We start from the raw sequence: 16423 nt of genomic DNA on the forward strand, positions 1-16423 counted from the left end.
TATTTTCGTGCCACTTTTGGCCAAAGCTGGTGGAGTGGATTTTGGCACCATTGGCACTGGTAACCTGCATATTTAATGACAATCCCCAGCAGCCCGGGACGTGTTCGAGTGCCAAGAGTGCCAGCAGCGAGTGGGCGTCTTCTTTTCCGCCTTTCTGGCACTCTGACAGCCAGGCTGGAAACAAAGACCCCCAGATATATCAGATCTGTGTGTGTCTGCCAAATACCCGGGCCAGTTTCGAAGTAATTACTATCTTATCGACGGCCGCCGTCGCGGGTGGCCTATAAAAGTAGAGGAATTGCCGGCAATCGGGCAAAGAGTTAAGTGCCAGCAACATGTCCGGAATTCCGCCAGCCACCTTTACGGTAAGCGCAGGCAGTGCAGCCAACAATCAGCGACGCAAGAATCAGCAGAAGAATTCCACCAGTAAGCGAATCACAGTCAAAAATCGATCAAAACATAAACCTCAACAATTTCCAGAGACTACAACTCCCGAAAAGACGACGGGGTCGAAGGCAAATAGTTGCCGCATTGCTTAGATATAGTAACTATCTTATCTGCGCCAAGGATTTAACGCATGAAAATACATTTCCCATGACATAAACAACCGAGTATAAATGGGGCCGAACAAAGCGCTTGGGGTTTCAGTTAATGGGCAAAGCGAAAACGAGACGGAATAATACCAGCGACCAAAATGAAGACGACCATTGTTGAGGAGAGGAGTCGTCTTAACGAGACGATAGAAACGATAGAAACGATAGCCACCAGCAGTAGTGGCACCACCCAGGAGACCATCGAAATAGTGAACATCGATGGGTCTCCAGCCCCAAAACAGCGACACCACCATCACCACCACCGACATCATCATCATCATCACGAAAGGCAGGAGAATGTTGAGGTTGTGCAGACAGAGGAGGTGATTCTTGTAGAGGAGGGTGGATCAAAACCCCGGAAGCACCATCACCACCACCAGAAAAAGACCTCACCGCCACCACCGCTGCCGCAAACCTCACCACCCTTTCTCACACCCACCGAAGAGGTGGGCTTCAATGTGGTCTGGGAACCGCAGGCCTACTGGAACCAGGCCTCGCCCAATCCCTCCACGGATCTGGATCTTTCGCCCGAGAAGGATGTTGTGGATACGGAGGAGATTCTGGACACCACATCAGCCTCGGATGAATTCACAACTGTGGTCTGGCAAACGGAGACAAAGGAATCGATTAGGGAGAGCCTTAAACACACTAGGGTGGTGGAAGAAGAGATCATAATTGATCAATTGGATCCACCACCCTATGCACCACCTCAACTCCAAGTGCAAACGGGATTCTTCCCAGTAGCCCAGCAGCCTCCACTTTCTCCCATCGCAGAGGTGGTGCAGTCAGAGGTTTTTATAGAGTCTTCTCTTCCGCCAACCGGATATATTCCCCGAGTGAGTTTAAATCCAACTGTGGAAACTGTGGTGGAGACTGTTGAAGTTGTGGTTCCTGCTCAGATTCAACAGGAACCGGAATTCATTCCACAACCTGGATTTGTGGCTAGAATTGTGGAGAACATAGAAGTAGCAGCCGCGTCGATTTCCACGCAGGCCCCAGCTCCCAAATCTTACAATCCTAGGCCAGTTTTGGTGGAAGATATCGAAGTTATAACAGAAAATATCCCCATAAACACTGAAATTGTGGAAGTGGAAACCATTGTGGAAAGTATTGACGATTCTCCCTTTCTTCTCCCACCCAATGGATTTGATGCTGATACTGAGTCGATTGAGGAGACCATTGAAGTCTCCACAGAAGTGGATGATTCTCCGTTTCTCTTGCCAGCTGATGGCTTTGACCCTGCGCCAGTTTGTGTGGAATCCATTGTTGAGAATATAGAAGTTATACCACCCGAACCTGTTCTTCAAGTACCAGTACCACAAGTACAAAGTAACATTACTGAAGGTTTCGCAGAGTCTGTTGTAGAAGACATTGAAATCGTTCAAGATGACGATCCTCCCTTCGTTCTTCCAGCTCAAAATGTTTACATTCCTCAGAGGGGGATTGTGGAATCAATTATTGAAAATATAGAAATATCTAAAGAAGTAGAGGTCCCTCCACCGGTACAAAGTACATATCCACCTCAATCTGGATTCGTGGAATCGGTTGTGGAAAGTATGGAAGTAACTGAAGAAGTGGATATTCCCCAACCTGCCGTTTCAATTCAAACAGGCCTAGTAGAATCGATGGTGGAAAACATAGAAGTCGAGGAAGTGGAAGTGGATTCTCCTGTTCAAACTCCAGTTCAATTGCGATCAGGTTTTGTGGAATCGATTGTGGAGAACATAGAAGTCACGGAAGAAGTTGAACCTCCCTTAAGACCACCTCTTCCAATTAGTTATCCCCCTCGATCAGGCCTAGTACAATCGATTGTGGAGAACATAGAAGTAACAGAGGTTAATACTCCCTATCAACCACCGCAACAAATTGATATTATTCCTGAAACAGGTTTTGTTGAGAGCATTGTAGAGGATATTGAAGTTACAAAGCCCGAACAGATAGTTATTCAAAATACCTATGCACCTCGGGGTGGAGTTGTAGAATCAATTGTGGAAGAGATAGAAGTAATACCCAATCCACCACGGCAATCAATAGTAACCACCAATTTTATGCCTCGCGCGAGTTTGGTTCAAGAATTGGTTGTGGAGTCACTGGAAGTAACACCCACATCATCACCTCCACCCGAACAGTTTCCCTTTATCTCCCGGGAAAGCCTAATCGAAGTTGATGACTATGTGGAGGTTGAAGAGATCACACCCTATAATACGGCACAACAAAGTCCCTCGGTGGAAATGGAAAGACTGAGTGATTCAGAGGCTTATGTGGAGATTATTGAAGTCACACCGGTTAATACACCACCCAGAAGTCCAGCACTTCAGGTGACGCCCATTCAAGGGGGATTCCTTCCCAGGCCAAGCTTAGCGGAAACGGCGGTAATTGTGGCTTCACTGGAGGTTACTCCCACGCCCACACCTCCACCCAGTCCACCACTGAAACTTAAGATACCACCATCGAATTTTACACCATCCGAGGTGATTGTAGAGTCCGTGGATGTGACACCAGTTCCATCACCACCTGCCAAAGCACCAGCAAAACCTCTCAATGGTTTCATTCTAACCGATCTGGTCATAGATGATCCACCATTTGTTGAAGTGGTGGAAAGAGAAGTAATTGTCGAGTCGGCCAACAATGGCCAAGTAACTGAGGTTATAGAGGTAACCGAGGAAGTTATACAACCTGCCACACCCATCGGAACTGTGCTGGTGGGTGAGGTGTCCGCGCAGAGTAACGATAAGTCTGGCAAGAGATACTCTGTGAGTGCTGCCCTGGCCGAGGGACAAGAGCAGGGAATCCAGGAGTCGAAGCAGCCACCGCCCATCCAAAAGAGAGATTTACCAGACGAACCACCGAAACGCAAGTGCTGCCAGTGCAAATGCATTATTTCCTAAACCAAAAGGTCAGGGGCTTTCCCCAAGGCAAGTTAAAGCGGGGCCATGAATCAGAAACCTTATCAATAACCGAGTGTTTTTCTCTTATCAGCCTGGGAATGTAAGCTCCACCTATCGCCAATATCTAATCAGCGGAAACAGAAGCCCCCCCGAAAAAAGAACAGAAATCACAGTAATTGATAGTTAATTACCAGCGGACACTCGAGGCAAAAGTGCGCGATAAGAGCCAAACTCAAGAACCCAATTGCTGGTCAGTCGGTCAGTAGTTAGCCAGCGGTCGAAATGCCACCACCAGGACGTGGATACGGAGGACCACCGCCCAGGGGTCCCGGAATCGCCTACGGACCGCCGCCCCCTCGCGTAAATGTCGGCATCAATATCGGCGGACCACCACGTCCTCCGCCAATGGGCGTGGGCATCGGATTCGCACCGCCACCCATTGTGATTGGAGCACCACCGCCGCCGCCAGCCGTGATTATCGGAGCACCACCGCCGCCACCCGTGGTCATGGTGCCGCCACCCAGACCCACCGTTGTGGTGGGCGCCCAGCCACCAGTGGCCACTGTATATGCCCAGCCCCAGGGAGAGGTTTTCTGCTGCACGATTCTCTGATGTCCGATGATTGAAAATGGAAAATAGGAAATGGAAAACTGTGCTACATAGTATTATTAACTACGTTTATACACCCTAAGTTATTAAAATAAAATAGTTTGGATATAATTTATAAAAATGCATTAATTTTGAAAGCAAAGTGTTAAAGTCATTATCAATTTTGTTATTTTTAATTCTGAAAAGAAAATGAAAACTTGTATTCTTAATTAACAAACAGTCAGTCTTTAAACACTTTATTATTTTTATTTTGAAAAGGAAAAAACTTTTAAAGTAGTGTTAAACCATAATTGTATGTGTCCACTGAATGAATAAAAATAAATAGGGGTTCCCTGATGATTTCTCCATTGAGTTCGAGCCAATGCACAGATTAAATAATCATATTGAAGCCTGACAAATTCCAAACAATTGACAGTTTATTAATGCAATGTGAGCAAACCGAATTACTCCATATATTAATAACATTTTCCTGTCGCTTTTCAATTTGCAAATACCAATTTGCCTCGGACCGAAGAGCAATTTTCTCGTCACATGTCCGATAGCTACTGAGTTTCCTGGGCTGCGGAAATGCAAATTGCTTCTAAAACAACATTTACTTAATACATTTTGATGTGCTCATCTAACGGTAATTGCCGTGAACATGATCGAAGCAAATTGTCGCTAATAACTTCCATGTTCCCAGGAAAAGAAAAGTCGGCATGTAAAAGAAAAAAACTCCAGGCGAAACGAAATACGGCAAAAAGGTATTTGAACGAACAAAAAAAAACGAAAAATGCTGTATGTAATTTCAATTTGGGAATTTTCCTCATTATTTTTCCTGGGCCCATGGCGCCCTATGCTCCTCCGCCTGGGTCCTTTAATATTTTTGCCAATTTATTTGCGCTCCCCTCGCCCTTCTGAGTTTCTCGTCAGACTTTCTGTGCTGCTGAGTTCGCCTGTTCGTCTGCCTTTTGATTTTTTATTATTATTTGCGCGATTTTGCACGCGGCATACGCGAGCGGCATGTGTATGCAAATAAACGAAAAAGTGCAGGAAACAAAACACGGAAGTTGCCCAGGAAGGAAGGAAGGCAGGAAGGAAGGAAGCCAGGCAGCGCCACAGCCAAACGTCGTGGATCCGCGACAGCCGGGGAGTTTTGGGAGCCGTGAGTTTTGGGGATTGTGGTTCGCGCGTGGGTCCGCCGAAAGTCCCAGGCTCCAATGGTATAGGGGTCTCCGGTTTCGGGTACCAGGCTTTTTGCGGACTTTTTGGGCTTTTCGGGCTCTCTGTCTGCTGTCAGCCCGCACGAAGGCTGGCAAAAGGCAAATTTAAATTGAAATTTTCCACAGTTGATGTGCTGAAATAACAAACGTGAGCAGGCAGCGTGCACACCTTTGAGAAAGGCAGTGGGACGTATGTGTAATATGTGGCAGTCTTTTAGCGTCGGCAAGTTAAGCTACTAGGGCAAATCAGGAAGGTGGGTTTGGATTTAGCTTCTAAGGAGTGCGCTCTGTAAATAGAACCACTTGTGGAGATTAAGAAAATGTAATTTAAATAATTGTAGCACATTAGTTTCTTTAGAAATTATGACTAGCTAATTTAGGAAGAACATTTAATTCAAAGATACAACAGAAATGAAATTTTTTGTCATAACATCACATAATATTTACTTCAGTTTAGGGAATCAGAATAATAATTTTGTTTTGCATGAACAGATAGCATTTAAACTATAATATATTTGTTATTAATCAAAGGTTTAAAGTAATAACGTAAGTAATATCTATAATACTGTTAATAGGAACTAAGTGAATACTATTAAGTAAACCAAGCAATAATTGTTACAAAAAGATATACAAAATTTAATTAGATAGTTCGATTATCCTCTGCAGACATTTAATTAAATTAATTAATCTTCTGCCTTTCCAGCTACAGCGGCAACAACAACGTGCAGACGGCACCTGGTCAGGTGGTCAGTGTGGTGCCGAAGAACGACAAGCATGCGATCCTGCAGAGCATCGCCAGCAGCTATCGGCGTGCCACAGATGCCGGCAACTTGAACGCCTCCAACCCGACAGCCCAGTCGCAGTCGCCACCACCCGCGGGTGGCAAGATGGCCGGTGGGGCAGGGGCAGGGGGTGGTGTTACCCGCAGGCGGAGCATGGCGCAGCGACGTCGCGACTGCCGCGTGAGCCACTGGTCCGAGTGGACGGCCTGCAGCAAAAGCTGCGGCGTGGGCGAGATGCATCGCTACCGCAAGGTCATCAAGCACGGCAAGAGGGGCGGGCGGCAGTGCCCGGCGCTCCAGCAATCCAAGTGGTGCGGAACCGAGCGCAACTGTCACGGGTCGCAAACCTATTTTAATTGGTGAGTGGATGGGATAATACACACAGAAAAGTTTAACAATTTATGGGATTATTGGATACGATAATATCGAAATTTTATTTAAAGAGTTTAAGCTTAATTTTTAAAATATATTTATGAAAATAATAATTATTAAGTGTTCATCTTGCGCTTATAAAATTTTTGTTGTTTATACAATTTATGAACTGCAATACCTATTAAATTTACTCCAATGGAAGTCAAGACATCAACTTCTCCTAAATAACCTTAATAATATCGACACACTTTTTAATCGAAACCCAAAAAATACTTTTCAGTTTCACTGTAATTAAATTTCAAAACAGCAATTCTATAAAAACTAACATTCAAATTTCCCGTTTCGATTTCAGGTCCGATTCCGACACATGAACGAGCCACACGAAGGAGGCTCTGGCGATATAAATATAATTTTAATTTAAGGCGTAAGAATTGCTTTTTCTGTGTGAACAAGAAAGACCAGCAAGGCCATAAGGAGTGTGGATCATCCCGCAATGAGATTTTAATTTAAATTTAGATTATCAAACAAAATTGATTTTAAAAGCAGCCGGCAAATGCAGAGACATCAATGGAAAATGGAATAAATTCGACGATGGCGACGATGGGGAAGACTACTGACAATATTAAAAACACAAGAAGGATTTAGACACACAGGACAAAAAGGAATGGAGTCATCCGTCTAACATTTTTATGTTTATGTGTTCACTTTGATTTCGATTGACTTTTCGTTGCTTTAGCTCTAAATAATATGTAAAAAATCATCATAAAATATTATACAAGAAAAGAAAAAGAACATTGAACAGTAGACGTACAAAGTTTAGAAGCAAATCAAAGTAAACCAGAGGAAGCGTGAACATTTGCATACCCAAACAAGGAAGAACGGAAACAAAACCAAATGAAAAACCAAACACAACACACTTTAACCTATAAGCGTGGAGCCAAAGTGTGTTGTTCAGCAACTAAGCTAATATTAGATGTAAATTAAGCTAACTAATAACTTTAAATGGATTGCAATAAAAGTCAACCCCAAAAGGAAAACATTCGAATTGGAATTACTTTGAGAAGGCAGAGTTTTTGCGTGAATAGAATCTGATTTCTAGTTGGGCTGTCAATTCTACAGTAAATATATTAAAGGGGGTCAAAATAATTACATCGGTTTGGTGGTCCTTTAAATTTTGCATAACATTTTAGCAATATCAATTTTAACCCCATCCAAAACCAAAGGTGTAACACAAAATCATTTATTAGGAATTTCCAACACGGGCATAACCAAAGAATAACCAGTAAATTAATAAAAGTTGTTTATGTATAAAATGTGAAATTAAGAAGAGCGAAAGATGTTATAAAATAAATCTCAAGTTTGAGGAAGGACAACCAATCCGATTCTTCAATGGGCCTTTCGGTTGCGAAGCTTTATCAACGCAGGCAGGAGTAGTTTGAGAATTCCGGAGGCTACGAGGCACACCCCCGCAAAAATAAAGGCACCGGTATAGTTTCCCGAACTGCCTACTATTTCTCCGGCAATCGTAGTGCCAATAAAAGCGCCGAGCCCCATTGACAAAGCCGTAATCCCAAAGGCATTTGTCAGTTTCGATAGGCCCAGATATTTCACATATATAAGTCCTCGCAGGGTGGAAAATACAGCTGTTAAGTAAATTGAAATAAGAGTATATGATATTAGAAGAGGATTATTTTATGAAGTATTATTTTGTATCGGATGATTTTTCCGATTTTGTGGGACTATTTCTTATTAGTAATAGATTGTGGAACAATCGATAATATGGTTTTGCAGAAAAATATATTCTTCTAAATGTATATATATTAGAGGTGCAAGCATTTTTTTTACAGAAATGTCGTCATTAAAAAACCTGGGTAACCCACCTGGAGCGACTCCATAAGAAATGGCGTACAGAAACTGAAACCAGATCAAGTCCTGGCCATAGAAGGCACTTATAAGGACGGCACATCCACCGAAGACCAGGCCGTAGCCACAGATGTTGGTAGTCCAATTGAGTCGTTTATAAGCCACAAATCCACAGGCGTTACGCAACACAAGCTGGGTAAGACCAATGATGGGTCCAAGGAATCTCGCGTACTCCCTGGGAATCGTGGTACGGGCAAACGAGTAAACGTAGGGAATATTAAAGCCCATCGGAAACAGAAAGGCTGCGGCCACCAGCACCTGGAACTCGAACTTCTTCAGCAGATGATAGTCGAAGAGCTTGACCAGGGTGGCCATAAATACGCTGTCCTTCTTCGGTTTACTCGGGGGCTCTTTGGCCCATCTCTGAGTTCGATGATTGACTCTAGAAGTAGATCGATCCTCATCGTCTCTATGAATTGTTTTTATGCCGTAGTTTACCTGCTGGGTCTGCGGGGGAATTAAGTTAAGTTTGGGGCTTTACTTTAGGATTTCAAATAGAACAGTCACATTTGTATAGAGATAGATCTCCTTGCCCTCGAGGTGCTCTTTGCTGTGAGGCTTTTCGTATTCGGCGGGTCCGGTGTAGAAGAGATCATCCCGCTCCATGGGCGCTGGGCGGATGAGCAGATTGTGGTCCTCCTCCTCCTCATGCTGCTCCTTCTTTTGCCGCTTATCGCAGCACTTGTTCCAACAGGGACAAAATTTGACACAGCCTCGCTTTTTCTGATGCCTAGGCTCATAGGTGCTAAGGACACTCCGACTGCGGCCCGTCTGCGTGGATAGACGCATATAGTCCTGCACATAGAAGTTGCCGTAGTACTCCTCCGAACTGGACTCCATCATCAGGTCGGGATGGTGATACAGGCCCACCTGAGTGGGAGCCACCTCCACATAGGCGATGGCCATCAGCAGGATCAACAGAATGAAGCCCGCCTGCGTGCGGAGCATGTTCCGCCAGCCGATGATCGGCACCAGCCAGCCGTAGAGGAATGTGAAGATGATGACTCCGACGCCGCCGCCGCTGCAGGAGAATCCAGTGGCCATGGGACGATACCGCTCGAAGTAGTAGCCCACAATCAGCTGGGAGCTCGCCCAGATCATGCTCAAAAATATGCCACCTGGGGGATTTTGGAGTTTATACAGAGAATAAAAGAAAAAGTTCTTTAGTTAAAAATGATCAATGATCGTAGATATGATTTAATAACGATTTTCTCAAACGAAGACACAATGTTCTTAAATGAAGAAAAATATGTAATTATGCAAGAACATTTTCGTCATAATTTAAGAACTTTTTTCCGCAAGAAGAATTTTGTTCTCAGTGTTTCAGCTGTGTTCCTACACCTAAAATAAAACTTTATATGAAACTATGATCTATTTTACGTGATATGGTATCAATGTTGACTAGATATGCTCGAAATGAAAACAACAGATCAGTTCGAATTACGAATATGTATTTCTCCCTCCCACTCATGTAACTTTAAGCGCTACTCGCTCTATTTTTAATCTCCGAGAGAAAGAAATCTGTATTCCAAGCTAAAAACGAAATTTACCATGTGCATATCGATTTAACCACGAAGTTTTGTTTTTGCGAACTCTGTTCTCAACTTACCAAGAACGCTATAGAAGCAGATCAGCATGGCCAGGTTGACACTACAGCTGGAGACCATGATGGTGGACGAGGAGCACAGGACACCGGCGATGGCCACCTTGCGGAAACCAAAACGATTTATCAGAATGGCAGCAAAGACTCCGCTCGTGAAGTAGCAGCCAATCTGGACACTGGCCACGAACAGCACGTCTACCATTGTATAGCCCATATCGCTGGCTATATAGGGCAGCAGGAGGCCAATGGTGAAGATCAGGCCATCGACGATCAGCTGGGCGAGGAAGGAGAGCACCATGATCACCCAACCGAAGCCGCCATCCGGGGGTATCACCATGTAGATCTGCGGGTGGAACGAGGTTCGTAACTCAGGATCTCACTGTATCATACTGTTGCCAAGCACTCACTTACAAAAACCATACCAGAGCCCAGTCGTCTGCCGCCGCGGCCCAGGTCGTAGGACTCCTTGGAGTCGCCACTTTCCGTTACCCACACATCGCTCAGCTTCCTCCTTTCCGCATCGTAATCGCTGAACGATCCCGGCGATTCGGTGTCGGCCTGAGGATAACCTATGGTCGCCGTGGACACGGACGCATCCTGTTCAATAATGCTCTTGTCGATGACGTACGAGTCCTCCGAATCATACCTCGGCACCAAGGGGGCTCCTGTATGAGGGCTAAGCGATTAGTCGGAACAATAGGACCGGCGATACCAAGCACGTGCTCGTTATCATTCTTATGTTTACAAACACTTTAAAACAACATGTGTTTCCAAAAAATTACACAAAGATTTGTAGAAATCGTGCGGGTGTACCATATGACCACTAGTGAGTTAATGTCATGTTCATTCTCAATCTTTATTTTCAATAATCGGATATCATTGATAAGCCTACTTTTTGAAACTGATACCATATGGCGAGATGGAATGTACATATAAAGCAGCACTTGCCTAAAGTATAATAGTTGAGCTGAATCAGTCTCTGGGAGTCGACATGGGCTGGCGGACGTGTTTACTAGTGGCGGCGGTGGCCAGTTGTTGGTCAATTGTTCAACTTGCACGAACAGTATATACTCTTACATACAACGAGTACAACGAAACGACGTATTTTCTCTGCTGTTTCTACAACGAATCAACTGCAAACCCGTGGGATATTCGGCTCATGTTTGACAGCAGAACGTTGGAAACAGAGGCCATTAATGATTTTACCATGTGTAACAGCAATTTTAATCAATTCAAAAATTCATGGCTGGAATTCCGCTGTAGTTGGCCGGATAACAACTCAACTAGAGCCACCATCACTGAATCCAGCTTTCTTGAAGTGGATAGGTTTCAATGTAGGTATTCTGATATCACGACAGATCTGCAGTGCACCTACAAACATCGACGTGAAATCTCGACTTCGGCCAAACTGTATTTTTACATGGATCATACAAAACGTGATGATTGCATGCTTGACAAAATAAATAATATCACCAGATGCAACGTAAAGTATCCACATCATTTTCGGGGACTAAGTCATAACTTCACGATTGGACACAGATCCTTTGGCATACAAATGGCACTAGGGGTTCAATTGACCGACAGCCAAATGAAAGTACCGTATTGGCCAACTTCTAAGCCACACATTGAACGGTCAGGCGGAAAGACTTGCGTGGATTTTTCGTTGAACAAATATTACACTTACACATGGAATGTGTCTGTGACGCCACAGGTTTCGTCCAAAATAATTAGTTACTTAGATGCTGGGCTTAAGGAGCCGAAAGATGTGTGCTTTGAGTTCGTGCCCAAACACTTTGGCTCATATTATGTGAAATTTAAGGTCCGATTTAACTACAGCGATGCGCCTTGGACAAGTAGTAATTTTACTGTAAACTTCGAGTTCAAACCGCCGACCTTTATGCCGCACGGATTTCATTACGATTCGATAAAAGTTGAGCTTCGCGTTTACTGGGCGCACGAAGACGACATGCATTTTGACCTATCCGACCTATTTAATTTAGTTACAAATTCTGGGTAAACTCTTTTGCTATGAATTCAAATTTAGGATATTTATTTTTTTTTTGCATTTCAGAGAGCAGCCGCTACTTAAAGGCAACAGCTTTGCAGTCTTCAACGACTGGAAGTCCACTCAGCAGGACACCGTATTCATTCGGAGCAAGGACTTAATGAACGAAAATAACGATGAACTGATTGTGCCAGTTCTAACCAATTATACTAGGCGTCAGCCACGAAACTTGAGATATTTCGAAAGCGGCACTCTGACCTGGGATCCACCAGAGGATGAGACCACGTTGTCCGGCTATTACATCTACTGGTGCCCTGTCCTCAGAAATAGTAACGAATTCTGTGACAAGCAGTTAAAATATTTTTGGAATTCTAGAAATGAAACCACTTATCATTTTAAAGAGCCGTATGGTTCATTAAGAATGGCCGTGTCAGCGGTCTACACTGGAAATTCCAGCGGTGGCATGAAGTGGTACGTAGAACCGGACCCTCCAAAAACGGAACCGACCTTCATTGTTCTCAGTGTTTTGGGCCTAATCTTAGTCGCACTGCTTGTCGTCGCTATCATCTTATTTCCAATATGGAGACGAAGGAAAATTGCAGAATTACCAATAAGCCTGCCACCTATATTCGATCCAGATGTGATGGCCCAATTGAGCCTAAGAAATGTTCACTTTCCCCTAAGTCAGGATCCCCCTGAAGAAATGCCCTCTTCTAACAAATCTCCCCAGGAAGTATTGCAGGATTTCATGGAGACGATACAAATTGTCAAATTGATTACTGACCAATTGGATGGAATTTCTGACCTCCCAGTCGCTGCTTCCTCATCATACACGACAATGGAAGAACTGCCGAAGCCTAAGCCAAGTTTTACGTATTCTTAAGAATAATAAAATAATTTATATTCAACAAACTAATGGTTTAAAATGACGATTTTGATTTTTAAGGAGTGGAATATATAAACCTAACCTAGTATAGTTGAAACACAGACCTCAAACACTCACCCATAAAACCTTTAGAACTTTAGAACCCCGTAGAATGTGCTAGCTCTGAATTCTATCAAATTGAACTCTCAATTCGACAAGGGAACTTACTATGTTTGTAGATCTTTTGCGTTTTGGTGATGAGCGGTTCCTCCCTGTCATATTCCTCCGAATTGCTGGTGGAGGTCACTCTTTCAAGGGATTCAACGGATTCAATGGAGGCAAACTTCAGACCAGAGTTCTGGTCTTCAGATTGATGATAACTGGACGGAACAGATGGTGCTGTAGAAAATCGATCGTTTGGGGGCTCTGAGATTTTGGCTGGACCAGCGACACTAGTGTCTTGAAAGGGGGGGTACTGCTTCTCAATAGTGGGTTCCACAAACGGCACTTCGGATATCGGTTCAATGGGATCGGAAACAGCTGAATCCGCGGCCTCCGCTCCTTCGGAAGCCTCCACAAGTATGTGGGGAAAGTGTTCGAGAGACAAGTTGGGAACCAGCGTATGAGTGGAAGGCAGGTCTCCTGTGCTCCAGTGCGATTGTCCTAAAGACAGCGATGAAGTGCTCCAATCGAGGATCAGCGAACTTGGATTGGTGCCAACTGCCACGTCGACCATCTGTGGTCGCTCTGTCTCAGGAAACCTCAATCCCGTCTGGTTACTTCCATTCTGGTCTTCCTCTGAAGGCGCTGTTCTGCTGGGCAAGCTGGTGAAAGGACGAAGCTTGAAGGACGATGGCTTTAAGGACCCAGACACTCACCTCCGCCTGCGATTCCTGCTCATTTTTCGACTCTGTAGCAGCGTGCTCCTGACATCTTTCACAAATCTCTCTGCGTCTCGAACCCAAGGCTACGTGTCTGGCTGCGATATGAGAAACTCCGGGGCTTCGAGGGATTGGGATTCGAATTCGGCGACTGTCGCCAGACATTAGCTAGTGCTCCTGGCTACCAAATGCTGCCAGGGAAGCGTGACCTCCCTTTGGAAGTTTCCCTGCTGCAACTTCATTCGAATGTCGAATCCCCCCTGCCGCCCTTCTGTTTATTTTGGGGGGGAAAATTGCATCAGTGCAATTTCATTGATTGCAAGTAAATGAAATCATTCCGTAGTCGTCTGAGTTGTAGAGTTGGCTAAAGTGCATCTCGGCTTTAAGGGCGGTAACTTCATTGGCAGTCACTCAAAGGCAACAAAAGCCGAAGCTTTTCCCCCAGTTGATTAAATGGAAAGTGATGCGCGGCCAGCTGTTGAGTTTATGAAAGTTGAACTTAGCCAGCCCCAAACGAAATAACAAACGAAATGCACTAATTAATTTGTGTAAAGCCAACTTTCGACCTCATCCACTTGAGCTTTTCCCCCACAGCTGGATTTTCCCTTTCCCCCTTTTTTTTTTGTTTGCCGCCATTGCAGCAGCTATTTTTTGCCGGCCAACAACTCTATGCGGAAATTGTTTTTTTCGAAAAACACAAAAAAAGGTGTACCCGTACGTGCTCGTTTTTTATGGCCCACGTTGCCTTTCCTATTTCTCTTGCTTTTTTTCCCCTGAGCGCCTTGAAATCGAAACGGCCAAAAGATTGCGCTGCCAAATTGTTAACAGCAATTGACCCAATTTTATGGGGGGCCCTCATGCATGGCCACTCTGGCGAGGCAGTGACTCCAATGAAAATATCGGCGTAAAAGCGAAAACTGCCCCGGGTACAGCGCGGCGTATACTTATTCTAGTGGATTTCTGTTGTTTTTTCGGCATTTTTTTTCGTTCTTTGTGGGGCTTTGTCGTTTGGCTGACTGCGCTCTGTTTGCATTTAACTTGCACAACAAGCTGGGCCAGAAATTCGCCAAGTGAAGGTTGCGATGTCTATTTTTTCTTTATTATTGTTTCCCCGGCAAATCAAGGCAGCTGGACATCGCTGGCATCGAATGTATTCTGTTCGCAATTAAACTGCAGGATAAACAAGGAAAAGCCATTTGGGCCGTGGCCCGGAAAGAGTTTCTGAATAAAAGGCACTCACATATCGGGAATCTGAAATTTGTAGCCCATCAAGAGGGCCTTGAGTTAAGTTTCCCTTCACCTTTTGAAGCCTCAGCTGGTTGAGACTCAGATCAAAGTAAAACGTTCGCCAGGAACGACCTAAAATTTCGTTTCTCCCAAAAACTGCCGTTTCAGTGCCGGTCTCCAAATCCAAAACCTCCGTTTAGTAATGTTTCTGGCTAAAAATTCCACCTCGCTAAGTCCACAGATCCTCAAAGAGGCCGGGGGTCTAGTATTAAAGGGCTTCCTTAACCATCGACTGGCCCACACGGATGGCAACGGCAGGTGCGCCAAGAAGAAGAAGAAGGAGCGGAAGTGCGAGAAGTATGTGCCCAGCAATTCCCTGAAGCCCGAATGCCTGCCGGTGGAGGCCCAGAAGCCCAAGTACTACAAGCAGCTCAATCCCTGCAAGACGGACAAGGAGCTGGCGGTGCAGCATCCCAAGTACTTGGGCGTCTGGGGTCGCTGCAACATCCCCTACAAGCCGGAGCCCCTCTGCCAGGATCCCTGCGATCTGGTCGAGCGGCTGGACGACAAGTTCTACAAGCCCAGCAAGTCGCTGGACCGCGAGTTCGATCAGTACTGGGTGGAGTGCTTCTTCCGCAAGCAGAAGCGCTGCTGCAAGAAGGTCGCTCCCGAGCGAACCTACCGCGTGGAGGGCAAGAAGTGCGGTGCCAAGCCGAAGGCGAAGCAGTGCTTCATGGTCAATCCCATGCCGTGCAAGCAGGAGGCCAAGGAGGGACCCTGCCCCAAGTTCTCGCTCTGCGACTGTCCCCCGCCCGCCGCCGTGACCACCTGCCGCATTGCTCCGCGCCGGAAGAGATGCCGCCGCAGGGCGTGTCAGTATCCCAGCTTCTCGGAGTGCCAGCACGAGGAGCTCAACACCACCAGACCCATCGAGTGCCGCTGCCTGGAGGTGCCTCCTCTGTGCCTGGTCTATCGATATGGCCTCCTCGACCGGCGACTTCCCTGCGATCCCCCAGAGAGACGCGATGACTGCGAATAGTGGACATGTTTGATACGGAAGAAGTTTGGATTCGGCGACCCTCGTTTGGTGCTACAATTCAGGGCAGATAAATTACCAGTCCATTTTGGAGAGTCTCGAAATTTTAGTGAAATAAATTTGAACGTATGATCACTTTAGAAAAATGTCGCACATATTGCTTTGATTATTTTGGTCCAAAATTTTTTGGGAAGATAAGGGTTTTTAAATGCGAATGTAGATTACTGTGGATTGCAGTTCACTTAGCGACGAATCGCAGCGAAAGATATCGCGAAAAAATACTTTAAAATTTCAAATACTTGAACAAAACTTAAACTTAAGAACTTGGGACATATATTTAATGTCTTCAGAGATGAGAGACTTCAACTTACTTTTTTGGTTTTATGATAAAGTCCAAGGACTAAAGATTGACAATCTCAGATATTTAACTTTTTATC

The 16423-nt window shown here is 45.0% G+C and overlaps 5 protein-coding genes across 6 annotated transcripts in view; 4 read left to right on the top strand and 1 right to left on the bottom strand.

Annotated features, from left to right (window-relative positions):
* mspo (M-spondin) overlaps window positions 1-7483 on the top strand; it is a 48656-nt gene extending 41173 nt beyond the window's left edge. The window contains exons 5-6 of the mRNA XM_017149279.3: window positions 5996-6433; window positions 6799-7483. Of these exons, the coding sequence (XP_017004768.2) occupies window positions 5996-6433; window positions 6799-6817 (457 nt within the window). The 3' untranslated portion in view covers window positions 6818-7483. The remainder of the gene's footprint in view (window positions 1-5995; window positions 6434-6798) is intronic.
* LOC108062556 (calphotin) lies at window positions 155-3492 on the top strand. Its single transcript, XM_017149278.3, has 2 exons — window positions 155-426; window positions 481-3492. The coding sequence occupies exon 2, from the start codon at window positions 695-697 to the stop codon at window positions 3479-3481; it is 2787 nt and encodes a 928-aa protein (XP_017004767.2). The 5' UTR covers window positions 155-426; window positions 481-694; the 3' UTR covers window positions 3482-3492.
* On the top strand, window positions 3761-4441 carry LOC108062558 (submaxillary gland androgen-regulated protein 3A). Its single transcript, XM_017149280.3, has one exon. The coding sequence runs from the start codon at window positions 3764-3766 to the stop codon at window positions 4091-4093; it is 330 nt and encodes a 109-aa protein (XP_017004769.2). The 5' UTR covers window positions 3761-3763; the 3' UTR covers window positions 4094-4441.
* A 246-nt stretch (window positions 7484-7729) lies between the features above and the next one.
* Targ (Tarag) lies at window positions 7730-13841 on the bottom strand. 2 transcript variants are annotated; one of them, XM_070213471.1, is made up of 7 exons: window positions 13721-13841; window positions 13071-13666; window positions 10384-10637; window positions 9979-10315; window positions 8877-9487; window positions 8327-8816; window positions 7730-8089 (listed from the first exon to the last, which is right to left on the bottom strand). In XM_070213471.1, exons 1-7 carry the CDS (start codon window positions 13741-13743, stop codon window positions 7833-7835), a joined length of 2568 nt encoding a protein of 855 aa, XP_070069572.1. In that variant the 5' UTR covers window positions 13744-13841; the 3' UTR covers window positions 7730-7832. The 2 variants fall into 2 exon arrangements, with proteins under 2 accessions (XP_070069572.1, XP_070069573.1); XM_070213472.1 differs by lacking the exons at window positions 13071-13666; window positions 13721-13841 and having other exon boundaries at window positions 10380-10519.
* A 1204-nt stretch (window positions 13842-15045) lies between these two features.
* Window positions 15046-16136, top strand: LOC108062531 (uncharacterized). Its single transcript, XM_017149247.3, has one exon. It carries the CDS (start codon window positions 15153-15155, stop codon window positions 15987-15989), a length of 837 nt encoding a protein of 278 aa, XP_017004736.2. The 5' UTR covers window positions 15046-15152; the 3' UTR covers window positions 15990-16136.
* Window positions 16137-16423: the final 287 nt, after the last annotated feature.

The sequence above is a fragment of the Drosophila takahashii genome, chromosome 2R (genome assembly GCF_030179915.1).
Source record: "Drosophila takahashii strain IR98-3 E-12201 chromosome 2R, DtakHiC1v2, whole genome shotgun sequence".
Classification (NCBI taxonomy): Eukaryota; Metazoa; Arthropoda; class Insecta; order Diptera; family Drosophilidae; genus Drosophila; species Drosophila takahashii.